Here is a 15,709-nt window from a genome sequence, read left to right as displayed (position 1 = left end):
TATATGTCTCTGTGTCTCTCCCAAAAAGGTTCAATACCAGTGAAAGCCATTTTCACATATCCCCTTGTGTATATATTGGTCAAAACATAGTCCGTCAGGAATGCTCAAATGAATGAAGAGAAAAAGCCATCACCAACACCCGATATAACTGACTCTTACCGCCAGTACATTGGATATACACAGTGAATAGATTTATAGTTGATAAAATCCATGTTTCTTCCTACTCATCATACGACCCACTTAGTTACAGCAAGAGGTCCTTCCACTGACCCACCAGATGCAATCAACCCAGTCTTGGAAAAACTTGACTCAACAGTATGCTTCCAAAGGTATAGCACGGGTTCAGCGCTTCCTACCAACAAGATGGTGGTGGCCACTCCTCCGTCCACCACGCTATGTCACTCGTCCCGTACTCAACCCGATGTTTTGTCACAAACGTGAATCTTCAGGGGCGTGGACATGACCACGCCCCTGAAGATGCGGAACCCGATTACAAGGAGCTGTGATCGGTGTCACTAAGCAGAACGGGGAAATGCTTGTTTACCTCTTTCTCTCTATGAGACGATCGCGGGTATCGAGTCCAGCGATCACACTCACAGGGAGCTTGCGGCGAGCATGTACCCGCAAACCACTTCTTATGCCTGTACGTGCCCTTCTGCCAAGGTATATTGGTGTGAGCCGGTCGGCAAGTGGTTAAAAAAAAAAAAAACAATAGGGGGAAGACACAACTAAGCTAAACGAGGCAGAACGCAGCCTCTCCAGGATTGAAGAACTATACGAGGCAGAAGCTACGGAGCAGGCACAGGACAAAACAAACCGATATGTACTTCAAAAGCTGGAGTATTTGGAAAATAGATCCAGAAGGAGTAATCTGCTTTTTGAGCATCCCAAAATCTCTCAAAGCATCAGCCCTCACTGAATTATGTGCCAGAAGCTTTAGGCCTTCTTGGCACACTAGAATGTGCCCACCAAATTGGAGCATTCGCCACCGCATGCAAGACTCCTCACCTGATCATTGCTAAATATTTTAATTACTCGGGCAAAGCCACCATCCTGCAAAAAATTCAGGCAGTCCAGTTCCCTTCAAATAGCTGGAATCAAGGTTCTGATTTTTGCGGACTACTCCATTGAAGTCTCCAAAAAAGGAAAGCCTTCCAAAACATTTGTACGGAACTCCACCAGCGACAAGTGCAATTCTCTGTCCTTTAAAGCCCCCAATGGAGACCAGCTCTCCTTCCAGGATCCCTCTGAAGCAGAAAACCCCATAAGCACAGATTTTCTGCTGATTTTTGTCTTCAGATTCACCAAAACCATGTAATGCGAGGGCCTGCCTGATTGCATATAAATTGAAACTCCTAAGGCAGTGATGGCGAACCTTGGCACCCCAGATGTTTGAACTAAATTTCCCATGATTCTCAACTACACTGCAGAGTGCATGAGCATCATGAGAAATGTAGTTCCAAAACATCTGGGGTGCCAAGGTTCGCCATCACTGTCCTAAGGTTTGACCTCATATTATGGTTTTGGTAAATCTAAAGGAAAAAAATTGGCAGAAAATCTGATAGAGTATATTGGGCTGAAGTCTTCCTGCGTACACTACACGCAGATTCACACTACAACTCCTCATCCAGGTTTGCCCCAAATACTCATCCTCTGGACCAAAGAAGCCCATGGGAAGACTCTCAATTGTTTCAGATACTCTGTATCTGACCATCAATCTAGTCCTCGTTGATTCGGTAGACGCAAAACCCGCTCCGACAACTAACGGGGGCATGTAAGCTCCCTTGTTGGTTTCCACCTACGTTAACGTTCTCCTCTGTTAGAGCCTCCAACAAACTGGCAGGCCTTGGTATTATTTGTTATCTTTAATCTTACGCTATCTCCTTTTCTCTGAAATGTCCTCTATGGCCTTACTGCATATAGCCACCTCCCTCCCTTATACACAACCCGAGCTTGCTGCAAAAGATATCATTGATGTTTTAGGCAAGCCTCCGCTGCATCATTCAGGTCAGTACTGAGAGCTGGCCTATAAAGTGAATCCATGCGGAAAAAAGCAAAGTTCTTTCAATGTTTTGTACTATGTTTATTTCGTGCTTTTACCCCTCCAAATCCACTCCCGCTTCACTTTCATATGAAATCTGTATCATTATGCACTAAAATAAGTTTCTCCCTTCAGGTCCCCCTAAAAATTCCCCCCCCCCCCCCCTGAAAATCATCTCTTGGAACATAAAAGGGCTTGGGTCCCCCGTTACGAGACTTAAAATCCTTTTCCATCTTAAGAGCCTTAAAACCGTCATTGCCCTACTTCAGGAGACCCACCTATCATCCCCTGACTTTCATCGCATGAAATAGCTCTGGTCAGGTACTGTCCTGGGATCCGATGCAGCTGGATGCAAAGCCGGGGTTCTCATCTTGATTCACAAAAAGTGAAGTCGTGTCTGCAGAACCTGACAGCAAGGGTCGTTTCCTCACTGACCATATTCGCTTAGGGAACAGATGTTGTGATACTAAACACCCCGCACATCTCTCATATAGTTGGGGGTGACTTCAGATCCACACCCAAACACCCTCTCAAACTGCCCAAAACTTCAGACTTTACGCACTTCGCATCCACAATGGACTCTCTCCATTTTCATGACATCTGGCAACTTACACCCAGCGGACAGGGAATTTACTTTCTACTCTAATCCACATAACATCTTCACCAGAATCAATTACCTTTTCTGTACTGACACCCGTGTCCCAATGATCTCAGATATTCATAACATAGCCATATCAGACCATGCGCCAATTTCGGCAACTCTTGACAACCCTGACCTACATCCTAACCCCAGAATATGGCGTTTTCCATCCTATCTCCACAACAGCTCTGATTTCCAATCATACATGGAGGAAGCATGGACTTTTCTTCTGCCAACTCATCTAACGCTGAAAACCCAAACCTTTTTTGGGAAACTGGCAAGGCCTTCCTTTGAGACCGGATCATTTCATATGCAACTTCTTACAAAAAACACACCCTAGCAAATTATAAGATGGCTAGTTTCAGACTCGACAACGTTCTCTCTCTATATGCTCTAGACTCCCCTGAAAACAAAACTGAATGGCGGGCAGCAAAAAGAGCTTTTGACACCTGGGCAGACATGCTCAAACTGACAAAAAGGGCCCATATGGACGCCACTCTCCACAAATTTGGCAACAAAGCAGGTAAATGCAAGGCTTTGCAAAGGTCCTTTCCCCCCTACCCATACCACCTCTTTACAAGACGCCTCAGGCACCATTAAAACCTCGCAGGAGATCAATAAAGTCATGCTACAATACTATTCATCACTGTATGCCACTGACCCCCGTAGACAAAAAAAAGTTGCACAATCCTTCTTTGATAAAATATCTACCAATAAAAAGGCCTCACCAAATTTTTTAGCCTTTAGTAACGCTTTAAGGCCTCCATTTCTGTTGGATTAATTTGTTAAGTACGGGGGCCTATGGCTGCTCTCCTGCTGTCTCAGATGATTTCTCAGAACAGTTTGTAGACATACTTAAGGTCAGAGTGTTCAACCATTTCATACCCTTATGCCGCCTACACACGATCGAATTGTCCGGCGGACTCTGTCTGCCAGAACCACAGTACGCTGGACAATTCGATCGTGTGTGGGCTCCAGCGGACTTTTTCATCATAAAGTCCGGCGGACTTAAAGTAGTTTTGACTCAAAATTTGTCCACCGAACTTGGCTTTTAGCGGACAATCCGTTCGTCAGTGTGCTAGTCCGGTGGACTAAGAATGACGTATGCTCTGAAGCAGGTACGAGAAGGAAGCTATTGGTTACTGGCTATTGAACTTCCTTTTTTCTAGTCCCATCGTACATGCTGTATGTCATCGTGTTAGAAATCACCGGAGTGTCCGTGTGTGGCCAAGTCCATTCGTTATAAAGTCCGGCGGATTGTTTGCCTGACCAGTTCCGCCGGACAAGTCAATCGTGTGTACGCAGCATTAGGATGTACCTGTATATCCTCAGTTTGAAGTGGTTGTACGGGGATCATGACTGCAGCTACGGTCCTGGTACCAAATATTTCAGCAGGCAATAGGCTTTAATGTAGAAGTGATTCAAGTGGAGCTACAGCTGCTGATCACTTCTACAGGGTATAGAAGGGAGTCCGCCACTGTTGTGAGGCACAGAGAACACAGCGGGGAGGAAAGTACATCTGTACCCACCTCCCTTCTGTGACAGAAGAAAATGGAAGCAACATGGATTTTTTACCTTTGTTTACGGTTTGATATTTACAAGCCATTACCAGTCTGTAAAGCATCTGATCAAAGGGATCTCTGTGTGATCAGATGCTTTTGAGAGCAGGGGAGAGATATGAGGTCTAATAGAACTCGGATCTCTCAGCATGGGCAGTGCCAGGTACACTTTACTGTCACAGGGTATGTTGTTCATCCCTTGTGATGACAATAAAGTTTGATAAAAAAAAAAAAAAAAGCTAATGCATACACGGATCTTGCACGTATATGTAAAAAATTATTGCACCACACATGCGAGGTATCATGCTGAATGTCTGAGTGAGAACAATAATTCTAGCACCAAACTCCCTGTTAACTCTAAACTAGTAACCTGTAAAGGCTTTTAAAGCATTGCTATGGAGATTTTTAGGTACCGTAGTTTGTCACCATTCCATAGGTGTGCGTAACTTTAAGGCATGGCATGTTGGGTATCTGTTTACTCAACATAACATCATTATTTTTATATTTTGCCAAAATACTTGGTATTCTACTGTTTGTGTGCAGGAAAATTAAAGTGTATTTTTCTCCTTTTAAAATTTGCATTTTAAAAATGGTTGTGCAAATATTGTGAGCATGGAAAAAAAAATTGCCACAACCACCATTTTATTTTCCAGGGTCTCTGCTTTCAAAGCATATATAATGTCTGGTGGGTCAAAGTAGGTAATTTCTAGCCGATTTTAACATTGTATGTGGGAAATGCCAGAATTGGGCCAAATTTTTTTTTTTGTAGTGGTTAAGGAAGAGAGGCAGAAGCTGCATGGTGTAAGAAAAAAAGTTTAGGAAAGGCTACCACTTTTATTAGGCTTATTCTGCCTAGAGATATTAAAATGTTTCAAAGTTGGGAGAGATGTTTTTTTTTGGGGCACAGAAGTGGGGGAATGTTGGCCTTAGATTATGATGGGGGGGGGTGTCGGGTACTCCAAGGTAAGGAATATATTTTACTTGCTCCAAATAAAGGTCCAAATATTGATCCAAGGAGGGTTATGACAGTTTGCTACATAAAGTGCTTTAGATTTTTTGGGAAAAATTATGGAATAACCAGAGAATAGACTAAACGATTTGGAAGAACACGTTTAATATAGTTAAACTTGAAGTCCACTTTAAACAGCAAGTACTTAAATTCCCTGTTGACCTGCCAGATAATTCAATGTGTTCCAAGCACAATTTGATTCTGAACACAATGGTATGCCATAATACACCTCCAGGAGTCAATGATAATACTATCAGTTTTAAAAATGGTCTCACGCTTGAGCTTTTAGTAATGTAGTACCTTGGAACATTGAGTGCACACATTTTTCCATTTTGATATTTGAATCTATGAAGATAAAGCACACCCTGCTCCTTTTGTGGCTAAAGCTGGCCATAGATGGTGGAAATTAGGAAAAGTCTTTGGGAAAAGAAAATCATACGAAAATTCTCATAACATTAATTTGTCGTGCAAAATGATTTTGTTTGATTTTTGAATGAATGGACCAAATGAAAACACTCAAGCCTAGTACACATGATGAGGATGGATCATAGTCGCTTTTTTTTTTGCTAGTCTTATACTGAAAACCAGTAGGTTACTAAAGTTCTGTAAAACTGAAAACGCAGTGAAAAACGTGTAGCGCCGGCTCCTGAAGAGCACGCACTGTTTTTTTTTTTTTTTCATTTAACATTCCTGGAACCGCAGTTTGGTTTTGGGTTCAATTATACCAAATTATGGTCTCAGTACCAGTCTAGCTGGATTGCACTGTGTTCTGCTTGGCTATAGGTGGCGCTGTCATCTCTGGCAGGTGTGAGAACACAGTTCAGCTGGGTGCATTCAATGCTATTTTTCTCGGAACCAGCCCAGTCGGAGTGTCATCCTGCTGTGCATTCTGGGAGAGGGTACTTAAGGTACGGACATCACGTGCTTCGGGGGTTCGGGTCCAGAAGTGCTTTCTGTCTGTTTGGCCCTGGTCCTCCTGACCAGCCCCCAGGGCTCTCATGGCCTGGGGTGCGGATCCATCCAATTCTGAGTCTCGGGGCTGGCTAGCCCGAGGCCAAGTAACTGGAGGGAGGATTCCGAGGTGGTCAGGTGCAGTCTCATCTGTGGAGAGGCCCAGCAACTGGAGAAGGGACCAGGGGAGGACTCTTCGGGAGAGGGCCACGCTGAAGGCTGGTTTCTCAGAAAGAGCCTGGAGGCTTAGTTGAAAGACCCCAAGTGAATCTACACTCGTACGGTATCGCCGGGCCGGCTGCAAGATATTGGTACCGTATGAGAGCTCTCTAAATTGTTCTACATCCTCCGGTTACTACAAGTGTTCTACAACAAGTCTGTCGCAGAGACTTTGCTTTACCTGAGCACTCTATCGGCTGCTAGGCCTAGTGAGAGGAGGTCTATTCAATAAGAGTAAGGATCCAGTTGCGAATGGCTATTCTCTGGATTGTTAATAGCTAGAGACTACCTGTTTGACCAAGTTCCAAGAGTACCTCAATTTTCTACCTGAAACCCTCTAACCCTCATTGAGAGACTGTGTTGTTTATTTTGTTTTTTGCAAATAAAAATCCCTCAAGTGGATCTGGTGTCAGTCTATGCAGTTCTTGGACCATCAAACTCGGGAAACCCCTAGACATACACGAGGTGCAAGAAGGCAACGGTAAGCCCAATAATATCAGCAGCTCCTTCGGGGGTCAGTGTGCAAACGCATAGGTGTGAACCAGGCCTTACACACCAGCAACAACCTATTTATTTTATGCACGTTTCTGTGAATTTCTGTCTAAAGGGCGTTGGCCGTGAACTTGTATTGCATACACACGGCAGGACTTTTTGATCCGACTTTCACCAAATCATGTGGTTTTTCTGCTCTTTACCGCCACACTTTGGTCAACTTCTGTATTGTTGTCTGATCTTTTGCATTGGTTCTGAGCATGCGTGTTTGTACTTTGGACTCAAGTCCGATGGATTTCCGATCGGACTTTGCTCCATCGGACTTTTGTTGCTGAAAAGTTTGTCTGTTTGCAGAACGAAATTTTGTCAGATGAAACCCGAAAAAGTTTGTCCGATGGAGCGTACACACAGTTGGTTGTTGCCTTAAAACAGCTAATTTGCATGTTTGTTGTCAAAAAGTCAGATCGTGTGTATGAGCCTTAAGTGAATTTTGAAAGAAGACATTCCCATCTCCAAGGCCTTGTATTCACGGCTTCAGCTTGTATAGGAATAGTGCTCACAGCAAACAATCTACAAGGATTTGGAATATATTGGCAAGCTTCAATCGGCTTTCTTGGAACCCTGTAATCTTAGCACCCTTCAGTTCCAGTTTGGAACAATCTTTATTATAGCGCCAACAGTTTCTGCAGCGCTTTACACATATATTATACATTCACATCAGTCCCTGCCCTCAAGGAGCTTACAATCTGAGGTCTCTGGCTCACATTCATACATACACATACTGGTTGATTTACTAGGGGCCGGTTCACACCACAGTCAAGGAGCTTTAAGGAAACTGTTCCAAGCTTGTTATACACGGTGATTGTATAAGGTGAAGAAGGTGTATGCCAAACCCTTTGGTGGTTACACTGAATAGCACAAAATAATCTAAAAGAGGGACAGACAGTTTTTCCCTAGTATCCAGTCTGGTTCACCCACCTGATTTTTATTCACCCTTGTTTCACGCCTGTGAGCAGAAACGCACTACAGTTCGTTTAACATGGTTTCTTATGGATCTAGTTCACATCTGTGCGTTTTGACCCGGTGAGTTTTTTGGAAAGGGTCAGGAATTTATTTATTACTGCAGCAGATTGAATTTTGTGTGTATTAGACTTCATTGGACCTGCACCAAAAACACAAGGGACGCATTTTTTTTTTTGAGCTGATATTTAAAGAGGAGCTCCAGTCATGTCCGCACCTGAGCCAATTCTTCAATGGGCTTTGGTGCAAGCACCAGCAGTTTCCTACTGCGCATGCACGAGTCATGCTGCCATTTGTGAATGGTCCTGCAGTCTTCTGGGACCTGTGTGTGTCCCAGAAGGCTGCAGAGGGAAGGGGCCAAACATTCTTGTAGATCGCCACGGTGTTCTGACCCAGAAGTGGGGGTGGGTACCTGTCAAAAGCAGGTACCCACCCCCCCCAAAAAATTGCCAAATGTAGCAGTGGGGGAGGGGGTTGGGAGGATGCAAACAAGCGGAAATTTCCCTTTTGGGTGAAGTTCTGCTTTAAGTATGACAGTTCTGTTCAAGGAGTGTGACTTTGATGCAACTTTACGCTCTCTGGCACTCAAGTGGCATTAAAGGTGCAACAAAGTAGTGCAGGAACCTCTATGTGTCCAAAGTCGCATGTTGGGGTTAAAGGCATTTGCTAGAATGCTAACCCTAACAATTATCGCTAGCCCTACATTTAACTCTAACTCTAGCATGCGACTTGGGACACATAAAGCTTCCTGTACGACTTTGATGCTACCTGAGGGCCAGAGTGTAAAGTCGCTTCACAGTCGCACTCCATGAACAGAACTGTCATACTTTCTGCTTAGGCAAAAGAAAAATAACGCAAAATGCATCAAAAAACACAAAAGGCAGTGGAATGATGCATCCACCGCAACCTGCATTGATGTGAACCTGGCCTTAGAGACTGAAGGAAAAATGTCACAGCTTGTAGAGTCATACAGGATATAGACAGCAGCCAGCTAACTTATATACATGGCTTTACCCCGATTAGTGTTAGAGCATTATACCACCAGAGAAAAATACTTTAGAAATAGTCAATCTCAGCAGCGTCTATATATCTGGAAATGTATTGTACAAGGGACTTCTCATTTGTAGAGTCCTTCAGGTAGAAATGGCCACCGGGCAGCATGTGAATACTGAAATCTCCACTCGTCAGATCCTTCCAAGCTGTGGAAGAAATGCAGTGAAAAGGGTAAGAAAGGTGCAAATTACAATTAAAGACAACCAGTCACGTTCTTACTAACCTGTAAAGTACATGGCACATTAAGTACTGTGGTAGGGCATGTCCCTCTCTGCCCCCAAGGAGGGCGCTATAAATCCCGGGCCATACACAGACAAGGCCAACATTAGGAGAATCTGCCTCTATTGCTCCAGAATCAGTAAAGTCATTCATGCATTCATCTCTACATCCCCAGGAACAGCACTAGACTCTCCCAACATCGGCCTCACTTACATATATACGATTGGATGTTTATTATTATAGGTACTTTTTATAGAGCTGTCAATTTATGCAGCACTTTACATATATATTGTACATTCACATCACAAATTAGCAGACAGAAAGGACACTTGGCGCTCTTAATTGAGACAAGTACACAATATAGAGGGATAATCTTTGTTCATATTTCATGTTTGAGGTTTACAACCACTTTAACCTACCAGCATGTCTTCAGAGCATTGGAGAAACCCACAAAGGGACGGGTAGAACCATGGTTTGGATTTAAACTCATGACTATATTGCTGCTAGGCAGAGGTGCTAACCACTTGCCACTGTGCTGCTCCCATTCAGGTAGAAGGAAGCATGAAGAAGATCAAGCTATGCCAGATTACAAAACTTGTGTTATGTACTGCACTGTGTTCCTAAAGTACTGACTTGCTGTTGGATTCCCCACTCCTGCAGGCTGCTCGATGCTGCAAGACCAAGTCTTTTGCAGTCCCTTCTCCCTTATGCTCTGGCAATTGGTTGCCCCTGATATCAATACGTCAGAAGCTTAAAACTGCTCCCCCCTAACACCTGTACTGACTACCCTGTGAAAGAAAGATGTGTGTACAGTACTTACCTATTTTCAGTATGCTCCAGTCCTGTCACATGATCTCCCCTGCGTCAGCCAGCGCCATCTACAGGGGAAAGGAGAGAGTACTCGACAATGGCTTGAATGCCCGGGTGGTGACGTCACCCATAGGCTTACTATGGGCCGTTGTTGGTGCTCCCTCCTCTCCCCTGAAGCTGCTGCTGGCTGACACATCTTTCTTCCACAGGGTAGTTAGTAAAGGTGTTAAAGAGGAAGTAAACCCTGATGGGTTTTATGTCCTTTTTCCCCCCCTGCAAAGTAAAAGCATAATGGGCTAGTATGCATCGCATACTAGCCCATTATGTTGCAATTACCTGCAAATGAAGCCTGCGATGTTCCCGCTGTTGGCCGCATCCATCTTCACCCCTCTTCTTTCCAGGGCCGTGGACTCCGGCTTTGTGACTGGCCAGAGTTGTGTGAAGTCACTCTCGCGCATAGCGTGCGGGAGCTGCCAGTCGCAGCATTGGGTCCTTTAGAAAGGGCACGAACGTGCCCTTTCTTCAGTATGAATGCACCGATGACATCGGCGCAAGTTTTTATGGTCAATATCACCTAAACCGTGCAGGTTTAGGAGATATTTCCAGTATCTACAGGTAAGCCTTATTATAGGTGTACCTGTAGGTAATAGTGATGTAACTAGGTTTACAACCACTTTAAGTGGGGGAAGGGAGCAGTCTTAAAGTTATACTAAACACACTATTTATTTTACATTAACCCTTCTATTTCTGTATATGGATGATGGCTCTGTGATTACTTTAATAATAATAAAAAAAACAAAAAAACATCGAAGTACCTTTTTCCTAATTGATAGACAGCTGTCACATAACCCAGCCTGTCTACAGGGAAAAATAAGCAGGAGGAGCTTCTAGTCCTCTGCTGCTGGTCATGTTAAAAATAAAAATAGCTTTTGGAATACAGAGCAAAATAAATAATTAATATCAATAAACTGTTTTAAATCGTCATACAAATATATATTTAAAATAAAATCTTTATTATTTTTTGACAATAACATGGTGTGGTCGGATTTCCACCAGTCACAGGCTGTGTCACACCCCTCCAGCCTATGTCTTAGAATAAGAGGGAGGTGAAGCCTCCATTAATCTACATTAATGCCCCATTATGTTTAGCTGGTTAGTGGGCATGGAGGAGGGAGGGAGGGAGGGAGTGGGCATGGAACAGGAGGGAGGGAGTGATCTGTCATTTATCACTGTGTATACACCCACATGTGTGACTCTGTAGTCACATAGGCTGCTCAGATATGATAGGGAGGAAATGCTCAGCATAGAAACTCACAGAAAACTGAGCATGTGCACTCTTCTGTCACCACAGCTGCAAAATCCGTAAAAGCGCAGTTTGTTTGATCAAATGCATACATAGGTCACGCCCGCATATGTAAACAGTTTTTTCACCACACATGTGAGGTATCGTAGCGAACATCAGAGTGAGAGCAATAATTCTAAGGCCGCGTACACACGGGCGGACTGTTCGCCCAACTTTGTCCGCTGAACAGTGTTTGGGCGGACAGTCCGCTCGTGTGTGGGCTTTCAGCGGACAGTTTCAGCGGACAGTTTGACGGACAAGGTTTTTCGGAATTTCCGAAAAACTGTCCGCTGAAACCTTGTTTCAGCGAACAGTCCGCTCGTGTGTAGGCTTGTTCGTCAAACAAAGTTGCGCGCATGCTCAGAAAGGATTTTCACGCCGAAAGCTATAATGCAGTGTATAGGACGTCGTATTTTTCGTCCCGTCGTACGTGCCGTTCACGTCATCGCGCACGGTTTCAGCAAACTGTTCGTCCGTCGTGTGTGGCCATGTCCGTCCATGCTAAGTTTGAGCGGACTGTTTGCCGAAACTGTTTGACGGACAAAGTTGGGCGAACAGTCCGCGCGTGTGTACGCGGCCTTACACTAGACATCCTCTGTATCTCTAAACTGGTAACCTGTAAACATTTTTAAAGTGTCACCTATGGAGATTTTTAAGACTCGTAGTTTGCCGCCATTTTGTGAGCATGCGCAATTTCAAAGCGTGACATGTTTGGTATCTACTCGGCATTGCATCATATTTTAACCCTTTAACTAATAGTTAAATATCGTGTTTTCTTTGCATTAAAGTATATCACCATTTTATTCTCTAGGGTCCCTGCTAAAAAAAAAAACATATATAAATGTTTTGGGGTTCTGAGTAATGTTCTAGCAAGAAAAATACAGATTTTTTTCAGCAGGTGATGCAGGATTCTGACACTACTGACTATTCCTTCTGAAAATGCTTGTTGCCTGGCTGTTACACTGATGCATTACCTCGAATGCTTTGAGTCAATGACTTGAAACAAGTATAGAGATCAAGAATTCAGACACTTTTCTCACTTTCATTTACGGTGCCCATTTCATCTTCAATTCAGTGACTCAAAGATATTTGTGCCAAACACAACCAGGCAACAGTCATATTTTTTAAGGAGACCAGAAATGGCAGTCCCTGTACCTCTATCGTGATAAGGTCACTTTAACAAGTATAAATTTGTAGTTTTGAACTGCTTTGATTGTGATATTTTAATAGGAATAGCCCATAGCTTACCAGCTAAGTCATGAGGAACATCTTCAGTTCCATCAAAACATGTCAGGCCACAAGAAAGGACTGGAGCAGGTGGCTTATCATAGCTAAGGAGAAAAAAAAAAATGCATATTTTAACTGGATTATATACAAAAAATTTTACAATGACAATAAGGGGTTGATTTACTAAAACCGGAGAGTGCAAAATCTGGTGCAGCTGTGCATGGTAGCCAATCAGCTTCTAACTTCAGCTTGTTCGATCAAGCTTTGAAGCTGAAAGATTTATTTTTCAAAGGTTTTTGTTGCAAATGATCTTTTTATTGATGTTACACGGTATTAACCATAACAGAAAATCCTTTCTGAGGGGCTTCCTCAATAAAAGCACCCCCAGAGTTCGGGAGGCCCAAATGCTCCAAAATACAATTAATTCCTAGGTTGATGGCTCAGAAGCAAGGCCCACACCTTGCCAGCCTCATGACTGGCCTATTACTATGACAGACAGACTCGATGGCCAGTAGCAATTGTTAGGCGATGGAAAGGAGCAGGGACAGGTGCCCAACCTATTAAATGTACTTCAAAGCCTTTGTGCATTCCAAAAAGCATGGTGCTTACACTGGGGAAAGACACCTGGCACCTAGAGGTGCCTTCTGTGACAGCGCTGGTTTAGAGAAGTAAGCCCCTCTCCAGGTTCATTGTAACCTTTGCTAAAACTTTCATGCTATCCCACAATGATAACGAGCATTTTGGAAGATCTTCCATTGCATGCTGTAGTTTGTGTGGGGCCGTAGAACACTTTAGACTTACACAAAGTTCTCTGCGAGTTTCAGATCCGCTTTCAGCTGTGGCAAGAAGAGCTGCATGGCCTCCTTGTTCTGCAGAAGCTCGGGTGGCGTTCCCTGCGTTGAAGCCATCCATTTCAAGAACTCCTCATCGCTCAGCTCTGATCTCTTCTGAGGCGAGTAACGAAGAGGTGACTACAATGAAGTGTGAAAAAAATACTTTATTAAATTTACTTTCAGCACATAAAAAAAAAATATATATCACGTGTTTCAGAAAAATATCATTAACTGTATTTTTTGTACAATTTTATTTTTAAATAAAGTTGTAAAAGGTACAAATAGCAAGAACTGGAAGTACAATTAACACAGAAACTCTGTGTACAAACATTTGTGTAAAGCTGAGGTACAGTATTCAATATACACCAGCCCTCAAAAATTCCACTCGCCTGCTCGCATTTGGCGAGTGGATATTTGGGTAGGAGAGCAGAGGAGACAGAAGCAGCCAGGATGCTGCTGAGGGAGGAGAAGAGGCACCTGGCGGATACTGAGGGGATAACCCCCAACCGTCCTTCCTGGCTTGTTGGCAATCTCTCCTCTCCCCCCTCCTCAATGCAGACGCAGATCGCACAATTTTCAGGCCAGCTCCACCCTCCGCCTTCCGCTCCTGCTCCTGCTTTTTGCCTCGGTCCCAGTGGCTCCCCTGGTAAGGAATCCTGCAGCCCCATCATGTTTTTGCTTGGAGAGACAGTTTTTTTGTGTGAGTGCCAGGCACCCAGGGCATAAGCCCTACATTTGCTGGTGGGTGTCCCAGCGCCGAGTGGCACTGGGGCACTGTGCTGAAGAAAACAAACAGAACAGAGCTGACTGCATTCTATAGATCCAAGCGGTGACAGTGGGGGGTAGAAAATTTGTGAAAAAGCTGGAGTGGGATTTGTGAGAGAGCTGGGGTGGGGGGATTTGTGAGAGAGCTGGGGGGGATTTGTGATAAAGCTGGGGGGCAATTCGTGAGAGAGCTGGGGGGGCAATTCGTGAGAGAGCTGGGGGGGAGTTATAAGAGAGCTAGGGGGATTTGTGAGAGAGCTGGGGGGTAACATTGGTGAGAGAGCTGGGGTATTAGTGAGAGAGCTGGGGGGAGGTAACAGTGGTGAGAGAGCTGGGGGTATTGGTGAGAGAGCTGGGGGTAACATTAGTGAGAGAGCTGGGGGTAACATTAGTGAGAGAGCTGGGGTGGATTTATGAGAGAGCTGGGGGGTGTTTATGAGAGAGCTGGGGGGTAACATTGGTGATAGAGATGGGGATAACATTAGTGAGAGAGCTGGGGGTAACATTAGTGAGAGAGCTAGGGGGATTGGTGAGAGAGCTGGGGAGGATTGGTGAGAGAGCTGGGGAGGATTGGTGAGAGAGCTGGGGGGGATTGGTGAGAGAGCTGGGGGTATTAGTTAGAGAGTTGCGGGGTAACATTAGTGAGAGAGCTGGGGGGGATTTGTGAGAGAGCTGGGGGGTAACATTGGTGATAGAGATGGGGATAACATTAGTGATAGAGCTGGGGGTAACATTAGTGAGAGAGCTAGGGGGATTGGTGAGAGAGCTGGGGGGATTGGTGAGAGAGCTGGGGGTATTAGTGAGAGAGTTGGGGGGTAACATTAGTGAGAGAGCTGGGGGGGGGGTTGGTGAGAGAGCTGAAGGGTAACATTGGTGAGAGAGCTGGGGGTTAGTAAGAGAGTTGGGAGGGTGGCATTGGTGAGAACTGGGGGGCATTGGTGAGAGCTGGGGGGGCATTTGTGAGAGGTAAGAGACCTTTGCATTTGCAATCATGGCATACCTGTGTATGAGCTGGATAAAATATGATAATTTACAAGGGCGTTTAGGGGCAGGGCAACTGGTGGCAAGTAACTCTTAAGGCCTGGCGAGTAGCTCAAGACTTGAAATTTTGAGCCCTGATATACACAGCCTCGGGCATATATGTTAATAATAAGTATACCAATAACAAGAGGTGTAAGGGGAGATAGTACATTTTTGAACAATAATGTATTCATTAAATGCATTGGGAAACATGGGTATCAAATATGTGTTGCTACAAGGAAGTGTCTGAGGACTTTCTTTTCACAGATTTTTTTTTTTCATAAAGGTTTATTGAGATGGAGTACAATGTATTGATAGTACATAAACATCCGTTGCAGCAGTATAGCATCAACAAGAGTGTACTTAGTTAAGACAAGTTATTACACACGTCTCAAGTATTTTCTCTCCACAATAGGTTGTGGAGTAGTAAGTGAAGGACAAAGAGTAGGTAAGGGCCGGGAATTGAAAAGGAGAAACAGATCAGAGGTAAATAGAGAAGGAAAAGGCGT

At 44.3% G+C, this 15,709-nt stretch overlaps 1 protein-coding gene across 5 annotated transcripts in view; it reads right to left on the bottom strand.

The window, feature by feature from the left end:
- Positions 1-5,337: 5,337 nt before the first annotated feature.
- Positions 5,338-15,709, bottom strand: part of OLAH (oleoyl-ACP hydrolase) — a 105,707-nt gene continuing 95,335 nt past the window's right edge. For all 5 annotated transcript variants that reach the window (XM_077490864.1, XM_077490865.1, XM_077490867.1 and 2 more), the window contains exons 5-7: positions 13,384-13,553; positions 12,604-12,686; positions 5,338-9,130 (exon numbers count right to left, since the gene is read on the bottom strand). In XM_077490864.1, the coding sequence (XP_077346990.1) occupies positions 8,988-9,130; positions 12,604-12,686; positions 13,384-13,553 (396 nt within the window). In that variant the 3' untranslated portion in view covers positions 5,338-8,987. The remainder of the gene's footprint in view (positions 9,131-12,603; positions 12,687-13,383; positions 13,554-15,709) is intronic.

This window comes from Lithobates pipiens, unplaced genomic scaffold (assembly GCF_037356315.1).
Source record: "Lithobates pipiens isolate NorthernLeopardFrog02 unplaced genomic scaffold, aLitPip1_a1.2 Scaffold_19, whole genome shotgun sequence".
Classification (NCBI taxonomy): Eukaryota; Metazoa; Chordata; class Amphibia; order Anura; family Ranidae; genus Lithobates; species Lithobates pipiens.
This window is presented reverse-complemented; position numbering and strand designations above follow the sequence as displayed.